This window comes from Cricetulus griseus, unplaced genomic scaffold, assembly GCF_003668045.3.
Source record: "Cricetulus griseus strain 17A/GY unplaced genomic scaffold, alternate assembly CriGri-PICRH-1.0 unplaced_scaffold_1, whole genome shotgun sequence".
Lineage (NCBI taxonomy): Eukaryota > Metazoa > Chordata > Mammalia > Rodentia > Cricetidae > Cricetulus > Cricetulus griseus.
Window position 1 is genome coordinate 513,994 of NW_023276808.1, and position 15,187 is coordinate 529,180.

A 15,187-nucleotide genomic window follows, 5' to 3' on the forward strand; every position below is an offset into this window, starting at 1 on the left:
ATATCATGGGTGTCTTAAAGACGGAGGACCAACCAATTTACTGACCATACAGATTTATCCACTGTATAATTAATTTTATTCTCAGCTAATTTTTATTTACAACAAGAATAGTTTGGGGAGAAACACTTTAAAACATGCAAACACCTTGATTCTCATAAAATTTCTCTTCATATTTTGTTCTTAATACATTTAATTGTTCCAAGTATATGTGTTATGTGTGTGCGAGTCATGTGCTATCTAGTGTTTGGAGGTCAGAGTTGGCTTTTTCCTACCATGTGGTTCTGGGGATTGAACTAAGTTTGTTAGGCTTGGCACAAGCCCCTTTACCCACTGAGCCATGTTACCAGTCCTATTCTTACTACGCTAGTTACAAAGTGGTGATGTTTGCATTCTAGCAATCACTGTCAATTTAGCTTCCAAACTTGCCTATTAATTCGCTTCTTTATTAGGATGGGATTATCAATAAGGATTTACTTATTGGACAGGATCTCACTATGTATGTAGTGCAACCTGGCTTTGGATTCTTGATTTTCTGTTCCAGGAGTTATGTGCACCACTACACCCAGCAGTCTCTTAAGATCCACTACTGCAGTTAATCATAGTTTCTTTTCATTATGTCTGGATCTGGAATCCAGTCTCAACTATGCACATATCAAAAGTGATTTTTTAATAGCACCAACATTACCATGCAGAGTCTTCGCCTTGTCCAGAGTCACTCAACAGTACAACTAATTACATGATGTAGACTCCGCAGTAGGTGTCAGTGTAAGGGCGCCTGAAAGGTGACATGCCTAAGTTACATGACACACTACACTGTTTATATATAAGGGAGCTGAGCATGCATGTTGCATGATACACTACATTGTTTTATGTAAGGGAGCAGAGCATCCTTGGATTTTAGTCCTCAGGACCCCAGAAGACCCCATCATGGACAGCTATATCCTGAGAGGCACCAACATTTTCAGAAACTTTTCTTCACTTTGTGTCACGTGAGATGCACCAGGCACAGCTCATCACAGATTTGGGAGCAGCCAGTTTGACTCAGTGGGGATAGACATCTGCAGCAATGATAAGGACACTAGACGTGCTTATTACTCCTTTGTATGTTTGCCTTCTCAGCAGACAAGGTAGAAACTACATTCATATTCAGAGGGTATATAGATAGGCTCCCATACAGACTCAAGAGCACAAGAGCATATAAACACACGTCATGTCATTAAATTATGATTTTACACTGACACTTCCAAGGAATGCCACACCCCTTCTTGTTTGCCTGTTCCTTACTCCACAGGGAAAGCTAAGCTTTGAGCACTACCCACACATATGCTCATTGACTTAATCATATAATAAATACAAGAAATGTTATAGATATGTTTTAATCTAACATTAGTAAATAGTTAAGTCCCCTAAGAAAGATATTTGGGATGTTGAGATGGTTCAGTGGGTAGAGTTGCTTGCCACCAAGCCTGATGACTTGAGTTTGATTCCTAGTATCCACATGGAAGAAGGAGAGAACTAACTTCCACAAGCTGTCCTCTGACCAAGGTGCTTACACACACATACACGCACGCACACACAAACATGGAATAAGTAAATGTAAGAATTGTTTTAAAAGATATTTCACTTATAACAAAATGTAGGACAGCATAGTGCACCACAATAATATGGCAATGTCAGCTGGCACCTATCAATATCATGGGAGTTGGAAAACCACTAAGATCAATGATTCGAACAATTTCTAGATAATATGAATTCAAAAAATACTTCAAAGAGCATCATCTGAACATTTGGCATTTGCCACAAGATTGATGGGGTCACTTCTAGAGGAAGAAAAGATGAACGTTTGCAGGAGGGGTAAAGGGACACGCACCTTTTCCAATATGTCGCCTGGTGTTTTCTATTGTGGAGTTCCGGTTAATGTTGGAGAGCAGCCCAAGGCAGAAGCGGTTCTTGTTGTTGGAAGGATCAGTGTAACCATCCACCAACACACTTGTGGAGGAGGCCTGGAACGCTTCACCCACGCGGTTGTTGAGCTCGTAGTACACAATAGAGCACCAGTACTTTGGTTCCTCATAAACAACAGCTTGAACATCTGCAAGAAGGAAAGAAATTTGCTCACAGTTACACCTGGAGCACCCCAACCAGAAACCGCATTGTAAAACTGGCTGAGCACGGTGGAACGAAGACAGGGAGGGGCAACTACGAGGATCACATGGGTCATTTCTGTGAGATCCAATGGACTTCTTACTAAGGGCGGCATTCTCCTTTCATTGGGGAACTGGCAGAGATCCAATATACCAGCTCAGCAAGCAGGGCAACAGCACTTGCTGAATACAAATGACTTATAACTTGCACATTGACATACAGAAATAATTGAAATCACTCCTGCTGGCACACTACCTACAAGAAACACAGTGACCAATGAGAAAGCAAGTGGCACAGGAACAGGAGGGGCCCTAAATAGGACTGCTGTTGGAGACCAGCTGCACTTATCCCCCACCTACGGTTGGAACATGAGCTTCAGTTCTGCTTGTAAGTTCTTTGAGGGCAAAGGGGGTAAAATCTTTTCCTTTAACCTTTTTGGTGGTGAAGCACAGAAAGAAGGAAACAAATACCATTACTTTTTTTCAGATAAGGCCATAAAACAGATGTGGCATATGTGTGTCTTTTCTGACACCACAGCAACTGTTGGGAGACCAGCTGTATGGATTCTAATGTGATCACCCATGGGAGCCTGCTTTGAACTACAGTGGATGGCCTGTTCCTCGAGGCCAACTTAAAGATATGTCTGACAACATGGATCTCAAGTTTTTAATTACTGAAGATGGGAAAACACATGAGCATATAAATAACAGATATATTTGTTATGTAAAACAGGACTCAATCATTTCCTCCGACTATCTCTGTAAGCACAGAGATCTTTAACAACCTCCTGTGTATATAGGTATGTGAAACAGCCGTACAAACCCACATTTATTGGTTACAAATCATAAACAGACGCATTTTAAACAGTTATTTGATATATGTGCATATATGTATATAAATGTATATATGATAATATGTATCACTTACTCATTTATTGGAGGTGAAAGCAAATTAGCAGTCCAAGGACGCAGATATGCTTGTTAATTTTTCGATAACTAATAAGTCTTGGCTGATTATTCAACACTGGTTAACATACAGCATCTTAGATTGTCTTCACAGGTGACTGACAGTTCCGTTTTCTAACCCCCAATGCTGGAAACTCTCTTCAACTAACTATATAACACAAGATGGCAGAGCACTGCTTACGGCCATTTTAGAGACCAGTGGGAATCTGAGACCTCCATGTTCAATTCTGAGATCTCATATTGGACTGTGACAGAGTTTAAGTAAAAAGATGGGCTCTAGAGAATTCTTTCTATTAGGCTTGAAACAACAACAAAACTTTTTTCCATGTTTCTCAAACACCTACCTTTTAAATGTCTAAAGGAGTAAAAGTAACATTTAGACAGGACATACAGACAACACTCTGACAACTCATTTTACCTCCTCTGTTGATCTCGGAGGGCAGTGCTGGTGCCATCATATTAGTGTCCATTGACTGAGAGCCATCCTGGGCCATGGCGTCTTCAGGAGCCTGGTAAGCAGGTGGGGGTGTGTCAGCTACAAAGTTTGAAAGAAAAAAAATTACATGCTTCAGGCACATACTCTGCTCTGCGCTGAGAGATTTGGTGTGTAAGTAGACCTGCATGTGTGTGCACATGTATGCAGGGGTCAGAGGATAACTTTTACTTATAGTTGTGAACGGAACACGTGGGGGTCAGAGCATAACTTAGGGAGTTAAATCACTCCACCGTGTGCGTCTCACGATAGCAACAGGTGCCTCTGCCCACCGAGCCATCTTGTCAGCCCTCATTTTTTTTGGTAGTCGGGTGTGGGAGCAAGGTCTTCCAAGCCCTATCACTCTACAGCAATCCAGGCTGCTGGGCCAGTGAGCCCCTGGGCTCTAGAAGTCCTTGCCTCCTTGTGCCAAGATCACTAATCACTCAAACCAAATCACGCTCCTACTGAAAGATTGGCCTACACACTGGCACATGAAGATGGAGGGGTCAAGGTCAACCTTGGCTGCATCAGGGTTTGCCTTACCCCCTCTCCCACCACCACCCCTAGAAGACTAGATGCTGAAGACACTGGGCTTTAGGTATAGTTTCTGAAAGCAATCACATCCCCAAACTTTGTTTCCAGTGATATTTATGTGAGAAGAATAAAAGGTAAGTCAGTTCCTGGAGTCCCATGACTATCTAGGATCAGGTCACTTTAAATCCACCAAGAAGAGCCTATGAATATGCTCTTGTGCAGCAGACCCCGGGAAGCCCGGGGTTTGGTTTTACTGGTGTAAGTCCTCCTGACAGGATTTGGTAGGGGAAAGCTCTCCCAGGCCTGAGAGCAAACATATGGGCAGGGATTTGCTCTCTGCTTGCTACAATCTACTAATTGATACTTGGTTTTCAAGAATTTAAACTTACTATCTTACTATCTTCACCCCAACCATTTAAGCAGTGACTAACTTTAAAAATACCCAATAACAGAACACTAGGCAATAAATCAGCTTATTTCAGCTGTCTTCCATTTCAGAATTTAGATAGAACCTTCTGAGCAGTTTCCAGCAAATAATATGATTACTGAAAACACACACACACACACACACACACACACACACACACACACACACACACACAAACACACACACACGCACAAACACACACACACTAATGCAAGCCTGGCATTTTCTTACTGTGAAACACAGGGCAATCCTTTCCTGACTTGAAAACCAAGCTCCTCATTGGCTTGTGAGCCCACCCAGCATGTACAGCAGAGACTTGAGAACAAAATTTTGCAGTAGGAATCCATGAATGCTTGGGTAAATACTTAGGGACAACTGTAGAACACAAATAACAAATTCAGTTTCTCCAGGGCTCCCTGGCGGCTCCTCCCTTCCCAGTCCCAGGCAGAATCTTAACCCAGCTGCTGAAGAGCAGAGAGCCAACAGGACTTGGAACTGTCACAGTCAGTCCCTCCTCTCACTCTAACCTCTTGCTGCAGCTGTGAAGTTAACTCTGCTTGCTTCAAGCCAGGAGCAAAGGCGGAGTCTCTTCTCAACAGAACCCACTGAACTTACACCATAGCAACCCTGGCAGCAGCAGGGCTCACAGGGGTCATTCCTGCTGGTGCTCTACCAGCCCCACCAGATCAAAGCCCTTGCTCTTTCCTCCCAAGGCCCTGTGCTAATCTCTGACAGTCAAGGACAAGAAGGAAATCTAGTGATAGCCTTTGATTCTTTTACTGGGCCTCCGCTGGGGTTGTCCCTGCTCAAAAGCCTTATAAAACAGATCTTTCACCACTAATCCGCCCAGAAGACCCAATGGGCTTGCCAGGGAATGGATGGCTAGGAACGAGCAAATATTATTAGTTTGGTTATTAAAATAATCTGTCTCCCATCTTCATCCCAAACAGAAAAACATAAAACAAAATAAACAGGATTTCAAACCTAAGTGCTTAAAAAAAAAGAGGAAGCAATAAAGCATGGATCACATATTAATTTCTGAAGGTACAACATGAATGCTGAAGTAAAATTTAATGTAAAGCACCTTAAGTGGCTCTATAAACATCCTGTCCCATCATTTTCCCTCACAAAAATATCCATGCATTTCATGATGACCTTTTATTTATCGTGTCCCTCTTGATGTCGACTGGCAAGAGCTCTGGCACTAATATTTGAGATGCTTGTTTACTAAGCTGTAATCTGAAAAGTGTAATCCTCTAATTAGTCACTATTACACCATCAGTTATGACTAAAACAGGAAAATAAGTGATTTTGTCTTTGCTAAGTTAAACAAGCAGTAAAATAACAGGTTTTTGTCTTTGCTAAGTTAAACAAGCAGATGGTCTCCATCACTTCTGTTGCATTTCCTTGCTGTTAAAAGTACATATTTCTTGGGATTACATCACTGGCTAAATGAATCTAATTAAATGGGGAGGGCGGATACCCCAGTAATTAGCTCTTCTGCGGCTACATTGATAACAAGGGTTCTTCAATGTTGGAAAAGCTCGACGAAGCCGCTTCTCAGAGCAGCACTGTGTGTAACATGACATTTTCCCCTTTCTTTTTATGGAGAAACGAGACTGGAACAATTGTGCCACTCAAACAAGGATGCAGCTGTTTCAAAACTTAACAGGACTCAAACAAGCCATCCTCTTCTCCAGCTGTATGTACAACTCCCCTCCCTACATTGATATTCTACAAGCACTGGTTCACCAGGATGTGCTCAGGGTTCCACCCACCGCGCCCCCTGCCCCGCAGGCCACCCCCACCCACCTCCCCAAGGCAGGCAGCGTCCCCGAATGCCCCCTCCTACCTGGCATCTGGAAAGGGCTGCCTGGGTCTGAGCTGGTGCGGGAGTGAGGGTAGGTGCTGCTGCTGCTGCTGCTGCCTGGGGAGTTGGGGTAGCTGTTGTTGGATGAGTGGGGAAACGGGTGGGTGCTGGGCTGCCTGAAGGAATCTGGAAACGTGGCGTTCGGTGGCATGTGAGGCTCATTCTGTCCCAAGTTACAGAACTGTGCCAGAAGGCTGTGCTGAGGGTTGTACTCACTGTACCTGGGAACCAGCACCGGAGGAAGCACTGGGGACAGAAAGAAAACAGGGAGACAAATGAGAAAGGTTTAGTTTATATCTTCTCTTTCTTAAAACAGGCAGTGGACACAAAAGCCTTTGCAAATTATTCCCTAGTCTTTACTTTTACATGACGTATATATTCCACAAAACTACAAAAGGCCTTTGGAAACCAACATATTATTGGATAGTTGAGCTGGAAATTTGCAGTCTACCCCTGGGTTCTGAAGTTCCTGTGAGAGAAAAGTCACCTGGCCATCCCAGGAGCAGGAGCAGGGAGGGAGGCCACCCAAATCTGACACCATCCATACTTGGGGACCCTCAGAAATCATCAGCTAGGTGAACCAATCCATCAACAAAACCATCCTGAATGACACACTCTGGCAACTGGAGCCAATGGGAAGAAGGGCTGATAATTATCAAGTCATGAAGTAAAGTAAACCTTCCTCTTTATATAGTGATTGTTACAGACACTTGTTACAATGAGGGAAAGCTGAGTATATAGAGTTCCTGTGCTCTTTTGTACACGCATAAATGAATACAAACAAAACTTCCCCAAGGTATTTTGGAATTACACCCCACAAGAGAAAGGTGGTATTGCTCTGATCTCTAGAGCCTTCACGGGGCACACACAGTCCACACCACTCACCAGGGCTCTCCACGCGCTTATAGTGATAGGGGTTGATGCACACCTCCTTCTGCTTGGAACTGAAAGGAAACTCACAGCAATCCAGAGGCTTCAGTTCATGGCGGCTCTGGAGGTCTGGCCAGCGCCACACTCGGCAATAAATGACATGAGGCAATCCCTTCCGGTGGGACACTTGCAGCCTGCCATCCAGGGAGCAGGGAATGGTGACACAGTTACTTGGCTGTCCCGGGCAGCTCAGGGCCTTCTCCAACTCTTCCATGGACCCTTTCTTTTTCTTCAATTTTTTCACCAACACGTCCACAGCTTTCTCTGCCCATTTTTCTTCTTCGTCACCCTGTTTCCAACCTAGAAGTCTCTTCACAGCTGTACTTGTGAAGGAAAACAAGGTGGTCACATTCATAGCGACTGGTCTAATTCTCCAGGCTTCTTACAGGGTGAAGTGGTGATGTCTCGAAAGGGGAGAGGCCAGAAGAGAGTTCAGCTTATTGAAATCGGTTCTCTTTAGTTTTTCCGTAGTTCTGAAAAGTAGAGAACGGCTCTTCCTCCTATTCCAAGAAGGGACCCAAAGTTAGCACCTGCAAAAGAAAGGATAGGAAACCGTCTTTAAAATCACCTTTAGACACACCATGATTAACTGATAAGTGCCAGATACTAAGCACTTTGATGTTCCCTGGATAATACTGCTCAGCTTCACACTTGGGTGACTTTATTAGCGAGATGAAACCCCAGGCTAAGCTCGTGAGAATGTGTATTCTATCATGCCAGAAGCTGAAATGTGTTCTCCTAAAACATACATTAAAGCTCCAGTGCCCATTGCAACCCACTGTACTTGACTTGGAGTGGCTAAGGAACTCACCAGGGTTAAATCAGATTATAAGGGTGGGGCCTGAAAGCAACAGGATTGGCCGTCTTACAAGAGGAAGAGAACAGACTGCTCAGAACAGCACCATGCCCTGGACAAAGGTCATGTCAGTGTTTGGGGCACAGCTATCACTCAGGCAATTTGCATATTACCACCACAAGCCTATTTGCAAGTGACAAGGTTCAACCGACACCAAGCAGAAAACTGCAAAAAAATGAAAACAACGATTCCAACCTAAAATCTTGTGGGAGACTGACCTATTAACTGACAGATACAAGAGTAAAGTGTAAATGTGTGACCCAGTTTATATAGAAACCAGCATGTAAATGAGTAAAGTCATGTGGAATATACGGTATTTGTGGCAAAGGAGCTAGCTGAGTGCCTAGAGTGACTGCCTGTACAGGCCTGAGTACTATACTCAGTCTGCCCTAAGATCGAGGAGCCACCCAGAGTCTCCACACTCTCCCAGGTCTGATACCAGAATTCCCCACAGCACTTTCTAGCCATAGTTGGAAGATGAGGAAATAGCAGCACCCACGTGATGTTCCAGAGACCCTGGCCGCAAATCCCAAAGGATGGCTGGCATTTTCTAAACCAGAGTGCACCCTGGGAGCCCAGACCTAAAAGTTAGTCTCAGGCCTGACTTTCTCCCCTCCCTGTGCTTTGCAAAAAGCGAGTCTGATCTAGCGACTAGCGACACCCCAAATACTAAAAGCAGCGCCATTGACTGGGCATGGCTCTGAGCTCAACGCAGAGGCTGGGCCTCTGTTTCTGACCCGAAGGGAGAGGCTGGCTTTCAGAGCGCGGGCAGCCAGAGCCAGCAAGGCAGCGAGTTCCCTCAAGCCAGCGAGCTCCGCGGTGCACGTCAGGGCTGGGAGCAGACTCCAATTCACTCCGGCTCCCGGACACTGCGGGCCCACTGTCCCCTCCCCAAAGGGACATCCCAATGCCCCAGACTCCCAGTGTCTGTTGCCTTCCCTCGGGGAACCGGGCGGTGCCTTACCCACACCCTGAAAGCGCAGCATCTGTACCTGCCTGCGGAGCCCGCCAGTCGATGCGCCTCTGCAGCCCCTTTAGTGGCAACGTTCTCCATTCTCCACAAAGAAGGGAGGGCCGGGTAGAGCCATGAGATACCTTTAGCAAAGTGCCACCCAAGTCGCCAGGGAGTCAGGCACCCTGGAACACTTGAGTTTGGATCCCCAGGAAGAGCCACTTGGAGCTGGGCTCGCAAGTCCAACCGGTCCCCTCCTAGAGAAACTTGGCGGGGTAGGGGTGGGGGACGGGCGCATCAGGGTCTAGAGACAGGCTCTGAGTCATCCTCCCGCCTGGACCACATGGCGGACTCCCGGGACAGGTCCAGGCCAGGTGAGCAAAAGGGATCCTGGACGCCACTTACCTGGAGTTCGAGGAATTCCAGTAGATCGGCTCTAAAACTGTTGGGCTGGAGATGGCAGTTCTGGAGAAAACCATCCAAAGTCCCCAACAGGACTTCCAAGTGGAGACCCTCCTGGACCCGACAATGGCCCTGGCCAAGCTGCTCCCAGTTCTGCACACTTGGTGACGAGTGCAGCGCCTATGCCCGTGGGGGATGCCTTCCAGCCTCTGATCGAGGGCCTCCTGGCCTGATTCAGGCACCAAGTGATCAGGCCGGCAGTACCCAAGTTAGGATGGACTCACAGGGCAGCGCCAATCTTCGCAGGCCACCCGCAGTGCCCGCCTGCCTGGCGCCAATCCCGACCCCGCTCCCCATTTCCTGCCCTGTCTCCCTGCAGCTCCCTTTCTCCACTTCCTGCCACCCCCCAAAACAGAGCTTTCAAAGCTCCACCAACTATATCCGGGTGGACTTTCCTTTGGTAACTTGCAGAACGTTCTAATGAATAGAAAAGCACTGGGGTTTGCTTTAGAAAGAATTGGGGGCTGGAACACAGGATTCTGTCCAGATCTGTTGCTGTTTCACAAATGACTTACTCTAGTAACTGCAACCTCACTGTACACCACACAAGAGGGAGAGCATCCCATTCATGCCAAGCAAATGGCAACTATCTAAAAAACGTATGGTGCTGTGCATTAGCCAATGCAACCAAAAATAGGGTGCCAGTGTCCTTCACCAGGACAAGTCACTTCTAAAACCATCAACACACGTCACAGATGTCAAAGAATCAAGACCAGTTAAATGGAATTCCAACAAATGGAAAGATAAGCCTTCTACTGCCAGGGAACAGCTATATCCATCTCCCTGTGTTTGCCCTTCAGCAGTACTTTCAGGTCCTTTCCAGTTAGTAAACCTAGTATCAAGTATTCACATGACTTCCTGGAGCGGTGGTAACTCCCATCTTCAACAGTCTCATAACCAGTTATGCCAAGTGCACAATTGGCTCTGAGTAGAAAACAATAGAATTGCAGACAACTGAATACCAGTAGCTCAAGCTAATTGCACAATGGAAAATGTTCACTGGTGGCCACACAGACACATACACACAGCATATACTAGTACAGTTGAGTGACCAAGACATTACTCAGAACAGCACAGGCTCATTTGCTACATCCTAAGGGAAACTATAGTCCTTGCCTAGGAACCTTCATTTGAAGCATTGAAGAGTCCTCACACCAAGAAAATTTTAAGGTTTAGTTTATAAGTTGAGAATTCTGCAAACTACACAATATTAATGGTAAAAACTACAAATTTTAAATACTATAATAAAAATAAACAGCCAATAGTTAATTCTGTAACACATCAAAAAATTAAAATAACTTAAGAAAACAAACTTGGGAATTAAAGGGAACATCTGAATTGCTAATAAATTGTGAAAAAATCTCTTAACCTTCATAATGTGTACACAAAAGTGGTGGAACAAAAGGAGAAAACAAATCACTATATTGTTGTAGCACAGTAAAAGGTGGGTACATATTATTAACAATGATATGCTTTTTTTTCTGTAGTCTGATGGACAACAGTAATCAGTTACTAAGCACAGATTGAGTATCTAGGAGTCTCTAATAGTAGACATTGAGATGTGTTATTTAGCCACTGTGATTTCTTTCATATGTAGCAGAAGAAACTTAATGATGGAATAAAAGGCACAAAAGGGCTGATGTCAAGTATTTGAACCCCAGGCTACTCTTCAGACACAGTGCTTGTAACACAAGCAGAGCAAAAGCAACTTTAATGGACACTTCCAAAACCTTGAATATATAACCAAGGAATAATGAATGTGAATTGAAAAGTTACCTCAGAAGAATAAAGTATAGAAAGGAAATGGTTTGAGCTAACTCATGTTATGAGATTAAGTATTATAATCTATGCAGGTAAATTAAGTGAATAGGTATTTAGAGTGACAGGGTACCCTGTTTACTAAAACCTCACTATACCTCATGCCTACTTAAAATTCTATCATTCTTTTTTATTATATCGAAGAATTAAAACTGAAACAACAGCATTTTCCATATCATGCAAACACAAAATAATCTACCATTTAATCATCTCAAGCAACATTTTCAATATTAAACAATGGTATGACTATCTCCAGGGACTGGGGTCTTCACTATGCCATGCCTAAGCACCTCTAATAGCATTTTATGGCCTTTTCTTGAGTGTTAAATACTAGTAAGTTTCAAAAGACAAAAAGATGAGGCAGATTCTGCTGTATAAAATCCAGGTTATCACTAACTTTCCACATGCAAAAATACCTAAACAAAACCCCAAACAAAAACTGAGTGACTTTAAATATGTTTATCCCACAAATAAAAATGAAAGGATAAAGATTATTTTAGCCCTGTTGAACATACAAAGCCAAGTTTTATCTGATGGTCCACATTCTCTGAAAGTAACTTAATAGTCCATAAATTTTAACAACATATTTTCTAGTGTTTATTAAGTATGATTTGTGGCAATAATACTTTTTTCTATAACATAGGTACAGGTTTAGGATTTATCAATGATAATAATTAATGTTTTAACTCTTATCAGCATAAAGTAGTGTCTGTAAAAATATCCAGTAGTACTAATTCACACGTTTATTTAATGTACATAGAAACCCTGTGAAAAATATAAATGGAGGAAATTTCATACAGTTCTAATGCTTCTAAATAAAGCCAGCCTTGAGACTTACCAGAACTTAAAAAAATGCCTAAACATATGAATTTAAGACTTGATTCAGCAAAATCATTTATTTACAGTGAGGAATGCTGGTTTGATTTTGTCAGTGAAAGAAACAAAAGTTCAACAGAGACCACACTGCCTTGTGGGTACTTCTGTAGCAGGTGGCCAACTGTTATCCTTATCTCTTATTCCGAACACCAAGAGCCGCAGTATCACAAGGAGACTGCTGTAGCAAAACCACACAGGTCCAGAAAAACCCTGGGAATTTTGCAATGCAATTACCAACTTTTTCTTTTTTTATAAATGTATAAAAAACCAAAAATTCAGCAAAACAGCATCATTATGTAGTAAACAGAGTATAACCCTGAAGTCAGTGGTCAGTGACCAGACCAAGCTACTCACCAAGTTACCTGATCTTCAGCAGGCCATCAACCAGTACATAATTCCAACAGGTGAAAATTACAACACTTCTAGAAGACAGCAATGATTTGATAATGATCTGACATAATGGAGGAAAAATAGGAAAAATAAAGGGATTGAAGAGCATAGCCCCTATTAGAACAAGATAACTTTTCAAATTAAAACAAACAAACAAACAAATACAAAAAAAATGACTTCAACATGAAGCTACAATACGAAGTTTTTCATTTTTCTTTGTATAAAATTCAGAGTCTGCCATTCAATCCTGGGATTTTAATGAGAAGGACAGGTTTTGCCTGGACTTAACTTGTTCTGGTTAATTATTTGCATTTCGTTTTGTTGGTGTTGTAATTCTTGTTCTAGTTTCTCCCTTTCCTCATGAATCTTTCTTTGTTCTTCAACAATTCTTAATTGTTCTTCGACCTGAAAGTTAATATAAGAATGAGATCATTTATTCCCTTCTCTCAGTATCTTTTGGCTACCCAGGGACAATCCACAACATACAGGAACATACAGATACCAGGAGAGGAAAAAAAAGTAATTGAGGAAAGAAGTTAATTATTTTTATATGTTTTCTTTATCTATAGTTTATGAATAATGAATTTTGGGGAATTCATGGCTTGAGCATAGACTTGATTATGTCTTTATATTATCAAGATTAACAGTATCGAAAGAAAAGGCACAGATTAGTCTCAATGTATGTATCTACCCAATTACTATATTTATAATTAGATAGACATATACAAGAATTGTAGCTAAAAATTCCCAATGTGCTTCCATATTACACACACAATAGTAACCAAGAATTTAACCAGGTGGAGGTGGCGCATATATTTAATCCCAGAAGTCAAGAGACAGAGAAAGTTGGATCTCTGAGTTCAAGGCCAGTCTGGTCTACAGAGGAAGTTCCAAGATAGCCAGGGCTACATAGAGAAACCCTGTCTCAGAAAATTAACAAGGAATTTCTCTAAGACCTAATTTCATGGAGTGAAAAAATTAGCAAATGTTTTGACCTAATGGATTATAAATTGCTATCTAATTTCACATCATCTACTGTGTGAACTTCTCAGGCAATTTTAAAGCCCTCAATCTCAAGAAACGGATTAACTTTCTCTCTACAGGAGATGTCCCATGTTAACCATGAAAAGTAAAGCTATTCAATTTGCAACTCCTTCATCAGGGCCTTCCCCTCACCTTGCAAAGACCACTCTCACCTCCTCAATTCTTTGCCCTTCTCCTATAGGACATTAGAATCAATTAACTGAGAACTCTGGATCTTAGAGTGGGAACAGCATTCAGAGAGTAGACGACAGGGACAATGCATGACAGCTTGCTCAACAAAGCATCCCCCACCATCAACCTTAACAGTGTTATTAGTAAGAAAGGCTGTTTTAACCCCTGAATGTCTCCATCAGTCATCACCACATTCTCGTATTTTTGCTAGATTTTACCTAAGACACGTACTTTGTGTCTAGACCTGCCTTCCCATTCAAAGTTACATTCGAAACCACTGCTTCTGACTCCCTATGTACTTAAAATTGTTTTAAGATGGTAATCAACAATAAATCCAGGACTTTCCCATTCCTTGAACACAACTTCTGTCTCGTCATGTCTCCAGTGAGCTCTTCCTCCATATTCTTATATAAAACAACTGACATGCTCCATTCATCATTACTTCTCTGGTCTCCTTTGCTTTTTAAAGTAAAATGCCAAGGACTTTGGCAAAAGCTGAGAAAAGTAATGGACTGCCATTGTGTCTCATGACTTTCAATCCATTTTGATACCCTCACCCATGATTTGGGTTTCGTATTCCATAACACTAATAGTCCATTACCTTTCTCTCCTTTTGCCAAAGTCCTTGGCATTTTACTTTAAAAACCAAAGGAGACCAGAGTGGTGATGATGAACGGGGTGCTCAGTTGTTTTATATGAGAATATGGGGAAGAACTTGCTGGAGACCTGAGGAGACAGAAGTTGTATTCAAGAATGGGAAACTGCTGGATTTATTGTTGATTACCATCTTAAAAGAGTTTTAAGTAGATAGGGAGTCAGTATCAGTGTCCTTAAATGTAACTTTCAATGTAACTTTGAATGTAACTCCAGTCCCACAGTTTTAGAGCCTATCTACTGGAATTCCTCCAACTCCAGATAAGTGGCGTCCACGATCCCTTTTGCTCCCGTGTGGTCCACGCGGGAGGATACTTCAGAGTCAGTTTCTAAACCATGAGACGCCCGTCCCCCACCCTTACCCCGCCACGTTTCTTTTCGTGGGGACCAGCTGGACTTCCTGGGGTTCTAACCTCAAGAGCTCCAGGGTGACAGATACCCTGGTGACTCGTGTGGCATCTCGGGAAAGGTGTCTAATGGCTCTCCACGATACTCCCGTCTTTTTGGAGAACGGAGCACATCGCCACTAAAGGGGCTGCAGACAAGCATCAATGGGGAGGCTCTGGAGCCAGCAGAGATGTTGTGCTCTTGAGAATCACTGGAGCTAGGACCCGAGAG

At 43.0% G+C, this 15,187-nt stretch overlaps 3 protein-coding genes across 3 annotated transcripts in view; 1 reads left to right on the forward strand and 2 right to left on the reverse strand.

Moving 5' to 3' along the window:
• LOC113838618 (mothers against decapentaplegic homolog 1-like) overlaps positions 1 to 1,308 on the forward strand; it is a 6,267-nt gene extending 4,959 nt beyond the window's left edge. Inside the window, exon 4 of the mRNA XM_035453529.1 lies at positions 1,292 to 1,308. Coding sequence (XP_035309420.1) covers positions 1,292 to 1,308 — 17 coding nt within the window. The remainder of the gene's footprint in view (positions 1 to 1,291) is intronic.
• The window catches only part of LOC118239749 (ephrin-B2-like), a 222,944-nt gene that overhangs the window by 183,740 nt on the left and 24,017 nt on the right, over positions 1 to 15,187 (reverse strand). The window lies entirely within an intron of this gene.
• LOC113837941 (mothers against decapentaplegic homolog 1-like) lies at positions 1,674 to 7,701 on the reverse strand. Its single transcript, XM_027433755.2, has 5 exons — positions 7,302 to 7,701; positions 6,399 to 6,662; positions 3,529 to 3,645; positions 1,871 to 2,092; positions 1,674 to 1,684 (listed from the first exon to the last, which is right to left on the reverse strand). Exons 1-5 carry the CDS (start codon positions 7,699 to 7,701, stop codon positions 1,674 to 1,676), a joined length of 1,014 nt encoding a protein of 337 aa, XP_027289556.2.

Coding starts and splice junctions, on each gene's coding strand:
- LOC113837941 (XM_027433755.2), bottom strand. CDS start 7,701: ATGAATGTGACCACCTTGTTTTCCTTCACAAGTACAGCTGTGAAGAGA. Junction 3,646..6,398: donor CAGCCCTTTCCAGATGCCAG/GTAGGAGGGGGC, acceptor CAAACTTTGTAG/CTGACACACCCCCACCTGCT. Junction 2,093..3,528: donor CTCCGAGATCAACAGAGGAG/GTAAAATGAGTT, acceptor TCCTTCTTGCAG/ATGTTCAAGCTGTTGTTTAT.